This window comes from Glandiceps talaboti, chromosome 4 (assembly GCF_964340395.1).
Source record: "Glandiceps talaboti chromosome 4, keGlaTala1.1, whole genome shotgun sequence".
Classification (NCBI taxonomy): domain Eukaryota; kingdom Metazoa; phylum Hemichordata; class Enteropneusta; family Spengelidae; genus Glandiceps; species Glandiceps talaboti.
Window position 1 is genome coordinate 18165499 of NC_135552.1, and position 21682 is coordinate 18187180.

A 21682-nucleotide genomic window follows, 5' to 3' on the forward strand; every position below is an offset into this window, starting at 1 on the left:
TACCATTTACCATTATATGCAACATAGTGTTGGCTGATTGTGTGATACATAGGGATAGTACACTTGTTATATAGTGTTGGCTGATTGTGTGATACGTAGGGATAGTACACTTGTTATATAGTGTTGGCTATGTGATACATAGGGATAGTACACTTGTTATGTAGTGTTGGCTGTGTGATACGTAGGGATAGTACACTTGTTATATAGTGTTGGCTGTGTGATACGTAGGGATAGTACACTTGTTATATAGTGTTGGCTGTGTGATACGTAGGGATAGTACACTTGTTATATAGTGTTGGCTGTGTGATACGTAGGGATAGTACACTTGTTATATAGTGTTGGCTGTGTGATACGTAGGGATAGTACACTTGTTATATAGTGTTGGCAGTGTGATACATAGGGATAGTACACTTGTTATATAGTGTTGGCTGTGTGATACGTAGGGATAGTACACTTGTTATATAGTGTTGGCTGTGTGATACGTAGGGATAGTACACTTGTTATATAGTGTTGGCAGTGTGATACGTAGGGATAGTACACTTGTTATATAGTGTTGGCTGTGTGATACGTAGGGATAGTACACTTGTTATATAGTGTTGGCTGTGTGATACATAGGGATAGTACACCTGTTATATAGTGTTGGCTGTGTGATACGTAGGGATAGTACACTTGTTATATAGTGTTGGCTGTGTGATACATAGGGATAGTACACTTGTTATATAGTGTTGGCTGTGTGATACGTAGGGAGAGTACACTTGTTATATAGTGTTGGCTGTGTGATACATAGGGATAGTACACCTGTTATATAGTGTTGGCTGTGTGATACGTAGGGATAGTACACTTGTTATATAGTGTTGGCTGTGTGATACCTAGGGATAGTACACTTGTTATATAGTGTTGGCTGTGTGATACGTAGGGAGAGTACACTTGTTATATAGTGTTGGCTGTGTGATACATAGGGATAGTACACCTGTTATATAGTGTTGGCTGTGTGATAGGTAGGGATAGCACACTTTTTACATCACATTATTCAAAGTAATCCTATCACATCCAAGTGGAGCATTATGTAAGCATATTTATTGGTACTGTATGAGTACTTTACTCATTATGTGTTGAGAATTGGAAACGGGTCTCCATTCATTCATAAGATTTTAAGGCTGGATAACACAATTGAAACAAAAATGAACAAATCAATTGTTGTACGAAACGAAGTTTTAAAGGAAACTTTATTTTGTTGAACAAATACTTTAAAGTTTCAAAATCAATATTAGGGTGGAAACCCTAATGGTCATGGCAATTTCACAAAAATACCATCATCTCAGTAAATATTCAGTAAATTAGGGAATTAATTTGGCTTTACGAAATCGAACTGTTTCCAACAAAAAAGATATTCTTAAATGTATCCACTGTTGTAATCGACAAGGCTTTCTTTCCTTCAACTTTTGTATAAATCACTCTCTTGAGATGTTGAATACTGGTACATTTGTCATTAACAGTTGAGTGTACTACAAAAATGCAATATACAAAGGTCTTGTGTATTAATGTAAATGTCATATTTCAGTATTTACAAAAGGTAAGTTAAAAAAGTTATCACTGTATACTATAGGCAATGATGGAAAAGTCCTCAATAGTTATAGCCATCGGATCAAATACTGGTGACGTAGACCACAAGAAGTCATTCAGAAGTAAACAACGAAAAGTGCATGCATTGAAAGTCCATTAAATAGAATCAAATAATAATGACGTAGACAACGAAAAGTTCATTGATAGTTTCAAAGACTGATGGCGTAGGAAAGAGAAGTCTTCAAATACTGGTGACGTAAACGAGAAGTCTTCAAATACTGATGACGTAAACAACGAGAAGCTTCAAATACTGTGACGTAAACGAGAAGTCTTCAAATACTGATGACGTAAACAACGAGAAGTCTTCAAATACTGATGGAATTTGGTATTTCACTAGGATGTAAGTATGTATACGGTGTACCACGTGACTTATTGCGCTCGGAAATTATATCTCCAATCTTTCTTAATTCCTTTTTAAATCTGAAAATAAATAAAATAATTGTCATACATAGTATGAAGTGGGTTTTACCGAGGGTCAATGGTTTTACCAAAATCACAATTTTGAAAATTGTATTAACTGTACGGTCACTTCGAAACGGAACAAGCTGACGGAATATCGCATTTAAAGGTAAACATAATGACAACATCATGGTTTGCGTGTATGTTTGTTGTTGTTGTTGTTGTTGGGGTGGGGGTAATTTCGGAGTCATTTTGGCTCGAATCTTATACATGTACTGCTATCAAATACTTACACTGCACCGTGTGTCCTTACCAGACGTCTGCGTTAAGGAGTGTAGCATCACTATTCAGTAAAATTATAATCTCATCTGTAAATACATTAATTTATATTTTGCCGATAAAAGTTGTAAATGTACATGACAATGACTTACTCTATTACAGCTTGAACACCAATTTTGTCGTACTGATATTGGATTTCGAAGTCAGTGAGTGCATTCGTTCCTCTGTCACTGAGTAGTCTTGTCACCACCATAATGTCTAGTGTTGTTTGTTTATTTGGTAGCTGGGACAATACATCCTTCTCAGAAAGAGCCTCCTGGAAAACACGAATATTGATATTAATACATTGGAAGTTGTATTTTCCGTTAGTAACGGATCGAACACACACGTAGTCTGGTTGGCATAAGGAGAGGGTTACATCAGCCAGGGTGTGTAATCAGGGATTTATAATCGTTATTAGAGAAAATAATACCAGAGAGTCGAAATGTAGTATAGTTGAGAGAGACAAATGCAGCAATTTTTTTTTTTTTTTTTGGGGGGGGGGGGAGGTATGGGTCATCGTGTACATTGTGTTGAATAGTTGCAAGAGTCTAAGATGACGTTACACTTACCTTTGAAGTGGGTGGGTCACCGAGTAGCTTGCAAGGATAATTAGGAGGGAAACCATACTCGTCATACTGGGAGAAATTAGAAGCAGCATGACCAACACTACTGATGAATATCATGGATGCTAATGTTACAATAATTTCATCCGTCGATGTAAACTGTCCATTACCAGGAACACCCTGTAGAGATGAGAGAATGAAGAACAAACGTCACTTGAGACTGAAGTTGAGGGTTTGGTCATATAGTGACCGATAGAATTCATATGCAAAATATTAATGTATGTAACTTAATAAAATCTTCGACGGAAGCAATCAAGCTGTGACGGTTACATGTAGCTAAACCTTTTTTAAAAGTAGCATGGCAGTTGAATTGAAATGTAAAAGACTGCCTAGTCCGATCATCTATATGTATATATATACGAGGAGCCCATTGAATCATGGTACCATATATTAGTCCATTTTTCTGGAAAGCAATTTTAGGACCGTGTCAAAAAATATAACTATGTTTTAATAAGTGACATTTTTCGCCTCACTACCGTCCCTTCGATTTAGCGTCAACGCCACATTGACATAACTGTAATACAAAACAATCATTTTGTGGACTTGGTCGTTTGTTATCACAAGCCCTTGGTTTGTAGTATGATACAGCAATTCTTCAGGATTTTGTCATTTCTTCATGATCTCTTGGTAGGCTTTGTCATCGTAAAACAGCTTGAATCGGTATATACTGTATGTAGGTATAGTGTCATTGATTTGAAAGATGGGCCACGAGTACTATGTGACGTCGACAAAACTCACGAATGACTATATTCACTGAAATACATGGTTCTGGAGTTTCACATCTTTACCTATCGTAGGTCTTAATATGACTTTAAGATTATCAATATTAACATATTTCGTGTACAATTCGTTAAAATTAGTCCTACCTGAATTCCAAAACCTTCTGGTACTGGTGTTGTCAACTCTTTTGCCCACGATTGTAATTCGTTGTCATTCAATATATTGTCTGGATCGCCTACAAGTAAAAAAGGAAAAGGTTTGGTTGATTTTGTAAACGTGTTTACCAGAGTTTCTTGTAGGTGCTAGCTATATCCATACTGTTATACAGTTTGTGGTTCTTTAAAACGTTTTAACGAGCTCTACGTCAACTATTTTATCAAAAGTGCTAAAAAACAAACGTACATTGTATGGGGGGGGGGGAAACTCAGTAGATGTATTATGGTTAAAATATGACTCGAGTTCATTAACTTAAGTAGCTTTACACCACGTTCACACCAATCACGTGTTTACAAACTTATTATCAAAAGATAAAATATATTGGCTCAATCGACAGCTGAATAACACCATCTAAAAGATGAATCCTCACACTACTGAAAGGGTCGGGAAGATCAGTATTTTGAATGGACAGCTAGCAAACACACCTGTGTGTGGTCACAAATTGGCCCATTGGGTTTGAGGATGTGTACACAAATTAGCAAGTCATTGCGCAGGTCAGTGATTGGCCAATTAATGTCAACCATCTGACACTTGTGGAACACGTGTTTCTATCAGTTTTGTCATTCATTCCGGCATTTGACTTTGATGTGAGAGGACAGCCATGCCGAGGGCACTATAAGATGTGGAGGCGTTTGTAGATGGTAATCTAGTTTGGCTTCTCCATGACTTCAGGAACAGACTGGTGAGTAAAATTTAACTCTCGTGTCCTCTAAATTTTTGTCACCTTCTGAATATTTTGGTTTTGTCCACAACTGAGACGTGAAACCGGCTCTGCGGGCCTCAAAGTCCTACGTGATTTCACGTGATCAATTGGTCATCACTATCGCCACTCCGTGAGTCGGATTATAACCAGACGCACACCAGAGGAATCAGCTGAGCAAAATATCACTCGTGGCAATTTCCTCGCACCGATTCCACTCGTGTGCGGGCAACTCTTAATGAGAATTTGTGGCCGTGAGCCAAATATCTAGCATGTTTGATATTTTGGCCTCGCGTGAATTTTGCCTCGTGCGCCTGGCTTTAGCTACAATTTTTATTAATATGCCATTATTCGGACACTGTTATTTATGTCGTATGATTGTCAGGTCGATTCACATTTTATCCCATTAAACTGTGGTGTTATAGTTCTATGTTTGACCTGTAAAAAGACCTCGAATTTGATCAGCATATATTTTTGTAAAGCTCTGATGTAAACAAGGTTTAAGTATTGGAATCTGTTTTTGAAGTGACAATTCTAAAGTTTGAGACTGGTTACAATACTTTTTGCATTGGTTTACTTTTTTAGCTTTTTATTGTTTATGTGGTTTGCATTAAAGTTAGTTTTGAATGCAAACCCCGGAAGAATGAAAAATACAAAAAATAAAAAGCGTGTTATTCATTCTATTCTTTCTTAAAACTTTATATTGAATGTTCAATACAAATGCATAATTTTTCTAGTGTAGAGCAATGTCTTACTATTGTATCGTACCAGTGCAATATCTGGATATTGCACCGAAACAGTGCAATATTACACAATATCGATGCAATCGTGTAAATAATGTGCTCGTGAAACTAAGGGGTATGTGAAGTGGTGTAAGAAAAGTTACTATGACTGTCACGTGATATGTACTTCATATAAGTCACAACTTACCATAATGTGCTTGTACAATTCGAGTAACGTAGTTCTTTATAGCATCATACAAAAGTATAGCATCATCTCGATAGTGGTAGTTCGGTAGCGACTCAGTGTCCATAACACCTCGGTCTTCCAAATCTTTGGGTAAAGTTCCTTGTACGTCTAGTCTCCAATTGGCCCACAATTTCTTGATTATATCGTACATACCAATGTGACCAATTGTCATACAACAGTCAACCCAGCCACCTGGGATAACTAGCTTGGAAAGTGCTCGACTATAATGACAAAAAATATACATCGATCATTTCAAAATAGAAACTGAGTCATATTTAATTCATAGCTTCAGATTTATAGAGTTAAGTCTACAACAATCGACTGAATGAAAGTAGTAGCGATTTTGGCATATGCAGGAAATGTGAGTTTTATTTCTCGAGTACTAATTGTATTAAATCATGAACTTCTAAGATAAAGATATGTTTAATGTAAACTATGTAGAAAGTTATTTACATTCAATACAACGGTTGTACTACCAATATTCACAACTCTCTCTCTCTCTCTCTCTCTCTCTCTCTCTCTCTCTCTCTCTCTCTCTCTCTCTCTCTCTCTCTCTCTCTCTCTCTCTCTCTCTCTCTCTCTCTCTCTCTCATGTCATATTAGACACATATACACTACACAAATCAATGGCTATTGGTTGCCCAGTGACGTGTAATAAATCAATTGCTAAGTGAAATTGTTTGTAACAGTTTTTGCTGAAAATCATTCATATGCTAACCAAGATTAAACAAAGACTGGCACGGCAAATGTCATTTGGTGTCCCACAATAGCACCACAAGTGAAAAAACTATATACCTACCTATTAATTGCTATCAAGTACATGAAATGGGGTGCTAGGAGCCGAAACATAGGATGTGATTGTGAAAGGTTACGATGCGTACAAACACATACGGATTCCATGACCAGATGCGAGAACCCGAGATGTGTACAGGATTGGTGAATGGATGCATCTGACACGTTATAATGCATCTTAGCTAACATCCAGGTGTGCTCTGGATCAGTGGGTAAGAACACCTGTGTAGAGATTTAAAACCACCAATTACAGTTGTACGATTTATAACCACCCATCGGTATTAATATCTCAAAAATAATTATTTGAATAACGTAAGAATATAGACCATTTCACAATTTTTGGCTTCATCATCTACATCGTAGCCCTTCTTCCGAGTCTTTCTAAAGATGCAAACATCTTAAAGTTCTTGTCACTCAACACGGTTCTATTATAGTAACAAGCTGCAGGGAGATTAACTTTTCTATGAAGAGATAGGCTAGAAATCACTGAACACTGACACAGCAAGTAGGACTCAGGTTTTAAGAGAGTTTCGTTCCAATCTGAATCTATTCAAACAATACCCAAAACTAAAACCCTAGAAACTGGGCCGTTACAAATATGTAAAGCACATGTACAACTAGACTAGACTATAGGTTACAATTCATTTGTCTAACTTGAAATGATACACGTGATAGTATGTTTAAGATGTTTGATTGGACTAAAGTTCAAATTATTAATTTGCATGCAATGGTACCGTGTGCAACTTACTTCCTGCCACCATTACGTAAGATTAAATTTGACAGCTTATATCCAGATACTATGTCAAAGGCGAAACATCACTCCAGGAAATAAAGGCGTCATTATATTTGGGATTGGGATGTAGTGCACTTACGTATGATATGTGGACCATTTATATTTACGAGTGAAACATTGCCGCAGTTGATTAATCTCACTGGGATAAATTCCCCACCTTGTTAATACTTAGTTTTGTGGTGACGTACAATAGATCACTTACCGGGTTACTATTTTTGTCCTGATTCAACTGAATAGCTACTGGTACTAACTTTTTCTCATCGTTGACAAAGAATAGTGCAATTGGACAACAAATCTGCAAAATATGACAAAGAAGTTCAAGATTAACGATGCGAGGATTGAAAAAAGACGTCTAGTACTTGACAAATGAGTTGGTGTCCGTGGAAGCAAATATACTCTCCTAACCTGCTTACACATCCAGCCACTTGCGAGAACAAGGGAATGTGGTTCACTAACCCCAACTGAAATATTATGAGATTGTCCTGAACAAGACGCATCAAGTTACAATATTTCAATGGTATAGACTCTTACCTTTGAACGCCGACAAGACGAATCATATTCGGAAAGGTTTCGTTCGTTCGGGCTCAGACCACTACAGAGAACTCTATAGTGGTCTGAGGTTCGGGTAATGGCGAGTTATGGTCTTACCTTGGCTTCTTTTTCAGTTAAACATAAATTCTCCAAAATGCAATAGTTTGTTATATATAGACGTTTTAGATTGATTGCCTCTTCCAATGTCAAGTTTTGTAGAATGGGTTTCATCATTTCATTAGTCACACCAAAACTGCGTGGAGAAATAGAACACATGTGATGAGTCGTCAAAGATAGATTTCAGCTATCAATATCCCAACCCAACCCAACCCAACATAAAATAACATAAAATAACCACAACAGAAAAATGACCCTTTGTTCCCCATATCTAAATATTATCTCTGGAATGTTCTAAAAAAATATTTTTCTGAAAACCGGGTCTGTAACTTCACCCTTGACGAAAATGTTCAATCAAAACCTTGATAGAGATGAATTTGACGAAATTCAAAGAATAATAATATCTACAGATGAAGACACAGAAAGCTTTTTAGCATTTAACGGATGTCAAAGTAATGATTAACAGCTAGCTTTATTTTTTTCAATAATACTCTGAAAATATTGAACTCTATATCTAAAGCTTACTTTTCAGGTATCTCATCACATCGCCTTATCATTGTGGGATTACAACCAGTCAGTCGCTGTGCGCCAAATTCAACATCTTTCTTCCAGTTGTCTACTCCCTGTTGTTATGAATAAATTATACATAAATCAAAATATTCTCCTCCACTTGTATACCCATTGTTGTTAATATGCATACAGTTTAATTAAGTAAGTCATACAATCATTTGTTTCGAATTCACTCACTTACATATTTACACATGTCTAGGTTTGACGCATGCGTGGAAGGGGTTTATCGTGGCAATGTTACACAATTATGAAATATCTCCTTCGATGTGTTAAAGCATAGACCCTCCACCAACGTTGTTAGAGGGTCTATTTTTAAAGCGCGCACGCACACACACACACACACACACACACACGCGCACGCGCACATATTCGCTGAACAGTGAAAACCATGTTTATTACGATTATTCTAAATACAAGTAATCACGTGACTGACTTACTGCAGGTTTTGGTAGGTTGTTACGGTACACATTCGTCAGGTCATCCAAACTCTGCCATGGTGATGCTGTCATGTTGATAATCTTACTCTGTAGCAGTAATTGGGTTTTATTTTTTACGATATCCCACTGGCAAAATGGTAAATTAAAAAAACAAAACATAAGAAACAAAACACTTCTGGTATGAAAATAAATTTGTTAATCTAGACTTGCAAGTTGATGTTCAAATCAAGGTGTTGCTTATGTTATGTATTCTAGTCTTTCCTTTGTAAACATTACCGGATATTCCATGTCGAACATATTCAGATAATATGACATGCAGAATTTACAACAATAAAAAAACAATATTTTCAGTTGTGAAATATAAGATATAAATGATAGCGTATTATCTTGAATGTTAAGTTTTGCGAAAAAAAAAATATATTAATAGTTGTGCCATTACCGGTACTATTAATTCGTGTGATATGGGGTGTGGGCTTTTAACAATAATTGGTAGACAGTCACAGATTACTATTTACCTTGTGGTCATCGGAGAACTCTTCATCTGGGGGAGTTTCCTTCACCTAATGAAACCAAAAAATAGTATTATTTAACATACCGTCGTGTTTGATTTGCGCGAGTAGTTACCAGTATACATCATACACAAACAAGAAGATGGAGGTTTGCTACACACAGACGATAGATGGCTGCAGTGGCCATAAATTACTTACATTTGAACCGGGGTAGTATAGGGCGTAGTACATCAATCAAAAGGCAGACCACTGGGCCTATGGTTTCCATTTGATTTCATTTCTGGCATTGTAATCTGATTAAACTCTGTAGACTTACGAGTGGTGACACGGATATAATAGTAAAACTGTCACTGGTTGAAATATTCATTCAAATCAAGTTATAACTTACATACGATTGAAGGGTTCTATATTTATAATGCTAAGATTTGTAATGCACACATGGAGGCTTTATAAGTTACAATACAAAAAGACAAATTTAGCATTGTATCTGAGCATTAGTGCGAACATTTTAAATTGAAAGACATTAGCTAAAACGACATGTCGAAATCTTTACAAGTAGTTTTATTTGCTCATAATTCATTAGATCATTGACCTTTCAAACATCCTTTGCTGAAATCGGACGATGTTTAAAATACGTTATTATGTGTCTGTGGTATGAGATGCATTTCTGTCACCCTCTGTGTAAAAGTTAAAGGTTAAGATACAGTTCACAGGTCAATTTTTACTGTGTTTTTCCGATCTCAAAATCAAACTTTGTTTAATTTTGCTTGACTCTATCATTGGATTTGTGATTTTCACGACTATTAGTAACTTTCAAAGCGACCTCTATCATTTTCACCACTTCTCAAAATTGTGAATAAATTATAAGGTTTTTTTCACAATCATCCGCAATCCCGCCAGATCCACGAATAATAATAATAATCTATACTGATCTATTTATCACGTGACATTGGAATAACAATAGGATCCCTTAATTATTCTTATTCCGTACGTGAATAATGGGGAATGAAATTAAAGTTAATAGGAAAACCTATCACCTACGTGTAACTTTTCACGAACTGTCGCCATGTTCTTAATAACTTAATTTCAAGTCGGCACTCTTTCATTTCTTGGCTTGTACGTGACCTTTGGTAGTTCAACCAGTAGCTAAAAACTACTTAGAGTAGAATATTATAAAGAAATTTTCGACGATGAACAAATATAACGACGGGGGGGGGGGGGAATAAGTGTACATCAGTGGCCAACATATGATGACGTATTTTACGACATTATCAGTCAGTGTCGACCGTCTGATTCAAATGAGAGTCAAAATAGCTTTTTTTTCCAATTAAGAGCCATGCATGTTCAGAATATTACCTAGGCATGTTTTCAATGTGTGATTTTTAGTGAAGCCTTTTATGTCTCGTCTGCTGTATTACACAGTATTGTATTGTTTTATGACTGGGTGTGTATATTTTGTCTTTGTTGTTTTTTGATGTTTTAACAACGCCATGACACATTCCTGATCACCTTTACAGTCGTTTTGGTTAATAAAGTAGCTTAATCAAATCTAATCAAAAGAACTCTGTGCAGTTACGAATTCGATCAACCTACATATGGAGGAACTCGACCAGTAATTGAAAGGTACTACAGAGTACTTGTATGTGTAGAATTCAATATAAATTTAATGAATATAAAAGTAATAAGTATGTACGGGAAAGGTCTTTAAGAAGGCAATATATAAATTCGGCCGTTTTTTTACAGCCTGATGGTATCAGAACAGTAAGTGCATTCAGAACATTACATAATAAATAGCATAGCTTGCACACAAAAAAAGTAAGTGAAAAGAAAGTAACAACGGAAATGGGGAGGTAACTTGTCCCGATGGGACATGCAAGAGGTGTGACTTTAATGAGATAATTAAATAAAATGGGTGTTAGAATTAGCAGTAAACAAGGTCAAGATATTGATCCAATTTACGGGAAAAAAGAATCCCAAGTCAAAAGTTCGTAGTGTATATCCTACCATTCCTTGTATGTAGAATCTTAGACCATTATTGAAGGCTATTGGTCTGAAGAAGACGTCAACAATTGGCGAATCGATAAGAGTGGTAGATTCAGTCTACCGTATACCAGTAGCCAAAATGTTACATCATAAATAAATCCACAATCTCTCTCTCTGTTCTCAACTCTTAATTATTCTGTTTTGGATTTAAACCTTGTTCACTGTCTTTTGAATGTCTAGGAGTTATTAAGGGACGACTAACGCGTACCTTATTCTGATACACAACCCAATTTTCCATGACAGAGTCATTCCGTCCAACTATCATTAAAACATACATCATGATTAAGACACATGTACAATCGATTATATAGATTCTTTGGAACTACATATAGACAGTGGAAGGGAAAACCACTGTCTATGGTTATTGAATTTCTAATATTACTATTACTATTCGGCTATAATATAGTCGACCAAGCTGAGTTCTCTTGTCACAAGTTGTGATAAACATGAAGGACGAATTGATTTGTCCTTGGCAGTAGAACGCAAGTCAGCCTTGTTGGCCAGTGACAATATTTAAACCATGTCTTGGCACCTGAACTCACCTGAGGTGGTAACCCTTCAGCTTTGCATACAAACTGATACAGCATCCTCTTCTTGTTCAATTCCTGATGTCGTTGTTCAGGATGGGGATCGTATTGCGGCAAACTGCAGTCAAATTCTTGAAGCACAAGACGTTGGTCTGTTATCCAGCGCTGTACAGGAAAGGTGGATTTTTGTTTACTGTTTGGGTTGAGAATTTCTATCAGATCGACGTACCAATCCGATTTTATTCCAGACCCATCCTGCCACAATTCAATCTTGACAACGGAGCCAAAATTAGCCAGATTATAGATTGGAAAACGATTTAACTTCCCTCTCTCAAAATCGTCTTTAAAGGTATGGTCCAATTGAAGTTCTCTCGATCTGTCGTGCTTGTCGTTGTGTAATACGATATACACATTGGCATTAGTCCCTGCCCCCTTGTAGTCTCCAGTCCGTACATGCACTATGTAATCTGACGGAGGGAACGTCTTACTTGTACATGAATTACCCATCGTATACCGGTAATGTTAAAACCCTCCAAACAATCTTACCCCAGTTAATACTACCGACGATTTCTTCCAGAAGCACACAATGCCTGTAACGCTACGAAAAACATAAAGATGTATACATCGTACCACCACAGACAATTAAGAGTGGTACCACTAAACAGGAATTTATTGACGATTCTATAGACTCGACCATTTCAAAATGGCGGGGCCGTACATGTACATTGCAGTGTCGTCTGATATATCAATATAGTAAATGTAGAGATATATTATACACTGACATTGTATAAGCGCCCTTACCTTGCACAAAGTTAGAATTTATGACGTTTAATTTCGATTTCGTAAAACATTGTAACAATATCAGGTCTATGCATCTATTCGTACGGCAACCCCTAGTTTAGAATGGTTCTTCCCACTTTTACTTGTCAAGTAAACAACAACAATAAGTGACAACTGTTTGACACTACTCATGGTAACACGAGCTTTTAAATGAATAATTAAGATTTGATCATGACTAAACACATCGTTAGAACACAAAACAATCTGAGTTTGATTTTCTATACTTAGCTCCATGTTCTGAGTTATTTATGACGTCAGTGGGGGACGTGTTACCTGTACCATTGATGTATATCCTCTCTAATACAACCCATGCCTGTACACAATTTAAGTCGTGAATCGGAACAAACAACAGATAATACACGATAGAAACAATAGACTGCCATTGTATTTCAAACCATAGGCAGTGGAAGTACAATGCATGGACAGTGGAGACGCCCTCATGGAGGTAGGAATGACTGTGTTTCTACCCCACTATGGTTACCATACATGCAAACAAGAAAAAAGCGTTTTTGAAAGCTCATAATTTATTTTTTCCCCTTTTCAAACATTTTGTTAACAATCGTTTATGATTCAGGGACTAGTCTGATGTGTCAACACTTGGAGTAATTTTACAGTATAATTACTCCAAGGTCAACATAATTACATGTACACTGTGTACATAATTGGGTAATCGTTCAATAACGACACAATAGAATAACACATCGTAACTCAACAGACCTTGTATAATTCCTCTAAGCTCAGACCAAGTGGTCTGAGGTTGTTACAAGTACTTGCATGGTCACGTTTCTTTGTGATGTCGCCATGGGGGAACATTCAAGAGACAACGAGTATTAAAGTGACCCTTCCGTAAGTCATGGGGTCTATCGAAACATGGAAGTGGGTTATACTTCCATGATCGAAACAACCACGACGTGACTTTATAAATTGCCAGTAAGCGCGAGGTACTATAGCTAATTGTATAGTCAGAATCATATAAAGAAAATGCCTATAGTTGCAACCAGTCTCTCCTCTATCAATAGTTGCAACCAGTCTCTCCTCTATCAATAGTTGCAACCATAGTCTCCCCACTGTCAATAGCTGCAACCATAGTCTCCCCACTGTCAATATCTGCAACCATAGTCTCCCCACTGTCAATAGCTGCAACCATAGTCTCTCCACTGTCAATATCTGCAACCATAGTCTCCCCACTGTCAATAGCTGCAACCATAGTCTCTCCACTGTCAATAGCTGCGACCATAGTCTCCCACTGTTAATATCTGCAACCATAGTCTCCCCACTGTCAATAGCTGCAACCACAGTCTCCCCACTGTCAATATCTGCAACCATAGTCTCTCCACTGTCAATAGCTGCAACCATAGTCTCCCCACTGTCAATAGTTGCAACCATAGTCTCTCCTCTGTCAATATCTACAATTATAATCTCTCTACTGTCAATATCTGCAACCATAGTCTCTCCTTTGTCAATAGCTGCAACCATAGTCTCGCCACTGTCAATATCTGCAACCATAGTCTCTCCACTGTCAATAATATGTTATCACCCCAGTGTTGGCTGGCTTCTTTGAACATCCATCCATCTATCCATCCATCCATCCATCCATTCATCAATCCATTCATTCATTCATTCATCCATCCATCCATCCATGCATGTATGCATGCATGCATCCATCCATCTATGCATCCATGCATGCAGCCAGCCATCCATCCATACATCCATCGCACACACACACACACACACACACACACACACACACACTCACGCATGTACACACACACATTCAAATACATAGACAAATAGATAGACAGACACATAGATATATATATATATATAGATAGATAGATAGATAGATATGTCTAAAGATAGATAGATAGATAGATAGATAGATAGATAGATAGATAGATAGATAGATAGATAGATAGATATACAGACAGATACTGCTTGATAATGTTCCCTCGAGAAACGAGACAGAACTAACATCTCATGTGAACTTTAGACATCTTTTATTCTAAAATAGAAAATACTGTATTACAATAACATAAACTTGTCAAAATCCACTCACAAAAAATATAGAAACCAGCATGGCGCTCGGATTAAATATGCATGTGTACTCTACACATTTTGAAACAAAAAGCTTTGAAAGACAAAATAACATAGTAATGCATTATTATGCACTATAAACATTTGATTAAATAGCATAACTTTTATAAGTACAAGGTTGTTTTACAATTTTGGTACATACTATTTACATGTTGATTTGGTGGCTATATAGAACAAATGATTCACAACGTGGAAATTATACTACTACCGATGCCTGCTTTATCTCTACATTTTATCAAGACGTAGACAGAAAAGATAATACAAAACTTTGAAGATAAATTAATTATGTGACTTTGTCATTAAAGACTGGACTACAAGAACGACCCATTACTAGAATGCAACAATTACGTATCTCTAGAGAAATAATATTGACAAAAAAAAGTCAATGTTTTCTATTGTTCTATCTCGTAAAAGATATATGGATGCCATAACTCAGTGCAAGAAAGACAAACACTGTTTTGTAATGTTGAAATGCCTCGTCACAGTAACGTACAACTAACTCGTGACGTCACAGTCCATGACGTACCTAATTGATATTCATCTCTAAGATAGCGATGGGAAACAACGTTCATTTCATCGGTAGAAGGTGACATATCATTGTTTTTAGTGGTCTAACTGTACAAGACAACATGAAAAAAATGTGTGGAGAGAATAAAAACAAACAAATAATATGTCACTCACATGACAGAAGATTTACCCTCTGTGGCATGTGCTGTTACATCAACATTGTCTAAACAAGATTTTTTTTTTGTATTTTGTGGTTCTTGGATAGGTCTCAACTATAGCTATAATATCATGGAAACATTTCTGGTACGAAATTACAGAACTTTCATAAAAAAATGTAGCCCCGAGAGAGTTGATCGCACATTTTGTATACACTGTCTTCAGTCGCTTGTACTAATTCTGTGTGCGTGTTTTTGTTATTGAAATGATTGTAATAATTGTTGATGTATATTTGTAAATTTTCATGGAATTATAGATCACCGCAGCCGTGATTTTAGTGTTATGAACGTCTCTTTATAATTATAATGGTTGGACTAATATATTGATAAACAATTGTACAATCGGCTAACCACAGTCTTTACTGGTTTGAAGCTTTAGCTTCAAGTTGTGAATTAGCATATCTAATTAATATTCATGAGTTAAGAATCATGTCTACCAAGTTTAGCCACAGTGTAGCAACATTCTATTTTCATAGTGACACTTCTTCTATAATGTTTGAGGTTATGTAGAGTCACATAATTACATATCGTACAGTTTACTCAATATCACAGAGTTCTGACTCTCTGACACAGAGTGGCTACCAGAGCTTAACATTGAAAACGTTACATTTTACTCCCCAGTTATAAATCTGTTTAACTTACAGTTGCACGTATGTTATTGTAATTGCTATATTAGTTACATATTGGCAAATACCAATGACTATCAATTCATAGAGTAGACAAGGTCTGGAGTTGTATTGTCACAAATGTGTCAGCTGAAACATCCAATGGAATCAGTCCTGATCTATCACGTGATTGTTAGGTATCTATTTGTACATGGAAAGCTATTTACATAGTCCAACTCAAATGATACAATTCATTCGATTGTTAAGTTCATTGGTTTGCCTGTAATGTACAGGGTAGGAGATTAAATCATGTGGTTTATTTTTAGACTGAGAAAAAAACATCAAATAAACAATTTATAGTTTTGTCAAACGAACGTGTGATATTTGTGACAGTAACTACATAGGGTGGTGTAAATAGCTTCTCAGGTAAACCTAACCAAGAAATAATTAAGAGAGTCCTTGTAACTGCAAAGTTGAACACTTTAAGCAACACTGTCAACGAGATTGAACACAAAGATGACGTTTGAACTTTTAACACTTCGTGTGTCACGTGGATGACTGTTGTCAGCCTATGTTTCATTTAGTGCACTGGAATACTTACAACAAAAGTCGATGTAATAGTGAGTAGGGTACAAACATAATTTCAGTACACACTTCAGTAGTTCGTATACAAATGTTCACGATATTTCTATATTATTTCTATATGCTTGATATGTTTTAATGTAGTAATTAAGACATTTAATAACCTGACATTTGTGCGCCAGTGATATCATGGTATCATTGTATAGGTAACAACACACCTATTCATCAGTAGACTGTGACACACATCGAACTACATCCAAAGGCGTTGTTCTGTTGTTCACGTACTCTCAGTGCTGCAATGGACTCGTGAGTTCACTGAGATTGGACAAAGTTAAAGTTTCTTTACGTTTTTTTCTTCTTGTTGTCGATACTTGTTGATACTCACTCACAACATGATAATATATAAAAAGCACTCCGAATGCTTCGATCGAAGAGATACCCAAAACACGCAATGGCAAGGTCTAAGTGAGTTTATGTTGTGCTGATATCATAAAGGCAAGATAAACCATCGTCTTCTAAGTTCTAGACTGAACGCCGACAACAATATATACTGGGGTAAAATAAAGTATCGAATCCACGTATTATTTTGTCAATGTTATACTTCATTAGACCATTACATGTACAGACTTACATTCGCCTGAAATGTGAAATGACGTCATTTTGATATAGTCACAATGATATATTTATATTGATAAGAAGACATGCAGACCAGGAGAATATATAGCTGCAATAGCGATTTTACACATGTTATATCTCCATCTTATTTCTCCTACATACGTCGATAACGTCTTTGTTGTCCTGGGAACAACGAAGAATCGGTTCAGTCTCTGAAATAATGGTACAGACTTGACCCGATCCCAAAAAGAGATTATAAACATTCAATTAAAGCTATTCATCCTACAAAAAATATTTCATCGTTTCAAAAGACAAAAATAAGAAAGTTATGTGACTTTGATATTGTTTGGTTGCTAAAAGCACTGTTGACGTGTTACTTAGCAACTAGGATTACGTGTACGTATGTAAACCATGCACTGACATGCGCACACGACTGTATATACATGCTTTAATTTATCGACTACACAAATAAATATAGAACAAGAAGATACATTTTAATTGATATACAAATAAATAACGTTAACTTTATCATAATTATAGTAAAGAGTGTGAAAATTAGACAGACCATGATGCATTGTACGAACATTTTTTTTCCATTCCAAAAATAGAATGGTGTTTATAGTTCAAAGTTCATTGTAAATCAAAGTTGTCAAATAGTACATGTATAGTAACAATGTTTAATGAGTGGATACAGTCAAAGCGATGGATAATGACATGTAAATCGCAGCGACAACTTCAGAGAAGACAATAAGACTCCCCCCCCAAAAAAAAAAACACAAAAACAAAACAAAACAAAAACAATAACACACAAACAACCGAACAAAACAACAGCTTTATACAGTACCCGGATGCAATATTGAGAGGTTTTGAAGGATTGAACTGCCAATGACAAGTTACAAACATCAATGTGTACTCTGGCAACCTTCGAGTAAAACACACGACTTTGAGACTACAAAAATATGTTGGTCATTTACAAGTATACGAAATACACGCGCACACACGCACACACACACACACACACACACACACACACACGCACACGCACACACACACACACTCACGCACGCACGCACACACAGCGACTGAAACACACCACGCTCTCTTTCTCTCCCTCCCTCCCCTCCCCCTCTATCTCTACTTGATACAAGTATCCGCTTTAAATTCAGCCTCGGCAGGTTTCGTCTTTATTCGTACAATGCACCATGGAGAGGGGAGATAGTCACCCGTCATCGACACATTTCTATAAAATATCAGATATCTAATATCTCATAATTTGTATATACATTATATATAGTACTAGAAACTATATTATTAAATAGGAATATTCTTTGAACATTATTTTCAAGGCAAATGGAAATATCTATTGATACCAAATTCGCCTTCGGTAATATACGGTCAAATGAAGGTGATACGATTTGATAATAGACCTATACGGCGTTACCTATAGTGGAAGATGTTGTATAGGCTTAATCCGACTCGGAGGTGATGCTAAGATCAGAGTGGGGTTCTTAATATGCAGTTTGTGATGTGTCCAACATAGAATGTGATACAATGATGACAGCGATGATGAGAGTAGATATAACTAGTGAGATTCCCATTGGTGGCGCTATTCATGATGTTTGTGATAGTTAGTAAGATACTAGACTAAGGTACGCCTTGACGGGGCACCCTCACACATCGGTCAACCCCTTCCAGAGAGAGAGAGGAGGTCGGTGAGGGCGGAGCGACACGACGTATCGTACAGTCTAGTAAGATTCCTACTACACTGTGGTGCTATTTAATATGATGATAATGTTGCGAATTCGCCTGTCAAGATTCCCACTGGTGGCGCGCCACTCATGAAGTTTGCGATGTAGTGAGGAGTGAGGTTCCCAAGGTGAGATCGCCATGAAATACTTCTGGAGATGTAGTTCGCATGCGCATTCTCAAAGTAACATTATCTCATGTGTTGTGCATGTCCGAGACTCTATCAAAGCAATGATTAATCTAGTCAAGTTCCATGACTTGTTAGTTTGTCATTAACGTGTGATACGTAGTATCCGACAACGTGTCTTGATATGTATGATGATGAAATAATGGCAACGTTGGCTCATAAGAACATGGTGCTCATAATGTGAAACCATCTTCACTTAATTATGAGAGCAGTGATATTGATTTAGACTAAGTTTCTGTAATGTTCAACCCCCTCCCCCCAATAATAACATTCTGGTGAACTTGACGAGGTGTCAGTTCAGACAAATATCACGTGGTGTGCATGAGATCGATACCATTATTTCTGGCAAGATATTGATGTATGAGTGTAAATTGTGAAAGTTCCACTGGGAACACCCTGTAAAACAGTCGTCTTTGAAATACCACGGGCGTCAGTTATCTTTGTCAAAATCTAGTGTAACCTCTTTTGACAGGTGAGAAGTTATAGTTTAGCGTTAAGGTTGCTGTCTCACTTCTTTACCTGCCACTAACAAAGAAGTAACTAGAATGACGTAGTTAAAGAATAAATTATGGTCCATTTCACCTAATATCAGAACACATAATACATTGTCATACAATGGCTACGGATTCCCTATATCGTCACTCCCCACACTTTCAGGTAAAACTCAGACCACGAACTTGCGGTCTGGAAACTCTCTGATAAGCGCACTCTGTAGGTTCGTCATCACAACAGTATACATATAAGAAGTTACACTTACGAAGTTCTTAAAACTATAGGCGATATATAAACAAGCGTTTGTTGTTTTCCACTTTTCTTTAGTTTTGGCGTGTCTCTGAATAAATAGAGTTCCCATAACTTGGCAATACTGGGCGATCCTTTCATGTAGATATTACGCATAATTAGGACTAGACTCGTGACAAACTAAGTTCGTGCACTCATCATTGCAAGTCTTATCCACTGTCATTGGATGGGGTGGTTTAGCAAGAAAATGGCAGAAATCAATATTAAAACGTTGTTCAGGAACGGCACGTAATCTGTTACACAACACTTTCTATAGCGGTGGGATCACTCTCTGACGATTGTTCATCATCATCATCCACGTCCTCCTCATCAGCCAATGCCGTCAAACAGTCACATGCTTGATCAGTGCTCCTGAAGTGCGTTTTCAGCTTCGGCGATCTCCTCGGGCTTTGGTGTGGTCCTGCTTCCATTTTAATGATTCCTTTACCACGAGGTACCCTCGGAGAATCTGTTTCCTCGGAATTAATATCAAGAATAAGTTCTAGTTTTTCCTCGTCGTGAACTCTTTGTTTTTCATCAGTCCTGTTCAGTTTTGGTGTGTTGTCATTGGTATCCGTACAATTGTTGTCTTGTGTTTCATTAATCTTGTTTCGTTCTGTCTCTAACTCAGTCATCCCTCGATTTGGATCCACATTGCCATTTCCCATCATCAATATATATTCGCTTCTCTTCGATAAATTGGGTGACCCCTGTGGCGAATCCTTCACCATGGCTGAATGAGAGTCTTTCCGCGTCAAATTGCTGAAAGTGGTCGAGTGTCCATTTCTGTAGCTTCTGCTCGCGTTGATATCACGTGTCAATTGCCTGACGTGCCAGCGCTTGGAAATTTCCGCCTTTACTTCGCCGTTCATGAAACAGTAGAGGATGGCAACCACGAATCCCTATCAACGAAATAGACCAATGGCATGTTTAGTGTCATGAAACAGAGCTAGATACTGTGTAGATTAAATGGAAGATTATTTGTGAAACAGCGTCTTTTCAGAGTTGACTTCCTTCGGCTGAGGACATTTCATTTTACCACGTTTTACTACAAATGGACATGAAATGCGTTCGTTATGAGGATGAAGTTCACCCTAAAAATAGTATCAAAACACTAAATCAAGTACGGACATCCTAAAATTAAAAAAGTCTCACGCAAAATACTTAATATTTAATTTTTGAAATTCAACATCTGTTCGCAGCAAGGTTTCGTCACCAATTCACTTTTGCCATATTCATACGAAAAGTGGGTCGCGCAACAATGGTACGTGACTTTTCAAATGAGCCAAGTCGCGTGGGGATTTCGGCTTGACTTTACTCTAGGCTATTACAATTCATACCATCGAAGTAAAGTAAAGTAAACTAAAGTAAATGTAAAATACAAAGTATTGTGAAAATGGTTAAACTAATACGTGTGTTAACTCTCACAAGAAAAAACAATCTATATCTTTGTAAGCTAGTGACTATAGTGAATAGTTATACAGTGGACTATTGACACGCACCCTAAAGTCTGGCTCTTCGATAATCTAAAGACAGACATAACGATTTACAATTTGGCAGTAGGATGGTGGAATTACATTGATGATGAAAATTAATGTGGATCGAACTTTCAGTGAAGGTG

General features: G+C 36.9%; 2 protein-coding genes across 2 annotated transcripts in view; both read right to left on the minus strand.

Moving 5' to 3' along the window:
- Window positions 1–1928: 1928 nt before the first annotated feature.
- LOC144433565 (allene oxide synthase-lipoxygenase protein-like) lies at window positions 1929–12397 on the minus strand. The gene is made up of 12 exons (XM_078121883.1): window positions 11906–12397; window positions 9327–9371; window positions 8812–8937; window positions 8330–8427; window positions 7805–7940; window positions 7359–7451; window positions 6371–6585; window positions 5533–5792; window positions 3833–3921; window positions 2913–3086; window positions 2454–2617; window positions 1929–2043 (listed from the first exon to the last, which is right to left on the minus strand). Exons 1-12 carry the CDS (start codon window positions 12395–12397, stop codon window positions 1929–1931), a joined length of 2007 nt encoding a protein of 668 aa, XP_077978009.1.
- Window positions 12398–18437: 6040 nt separating this feature from the next.
- LOC144434260 (vasoactive intestinal polypeptide receptor-like) overlaps window positions 18438–21682 on the minus strand; it is a 49076-nt gene continuing 45831 nt past the window's right edge. Inside the window, exon 12 of the mRNA XM_078122714.1 lies at window positions 18438–20963. Coding sequence (XP_077978840.1) covers window positions 20319–20963 — 645 coding nt within the window. The 3' untranslated portion in view covers window positions 18438–20318. The remainder of the gene's footprint in view (window positions 20964–21682) is intronic.

Coding starts and splice junctions, on each gene's coding strand:
- LOC144433565 (XM_078121883.1), bottom strand. CDS start 12,397: ATGGGTAATTCATGTACAAGTAAGACGTTCCCTCCGTCAGATTACATA. Junction 3,922..5,532: donor AATTGTACAAGCACATTATG/GTAAGTTGTGAC, acceptor TTTTACTTGTAG/GCGATCCAGACAATATATTG. Junction 3,087..3,832: donor CAGAAGGTTTTGGAATTCAG/GTAGGACTAATT, acceptor TCATCTCTACAG/GGTGTTCCTGGTAATGGACA.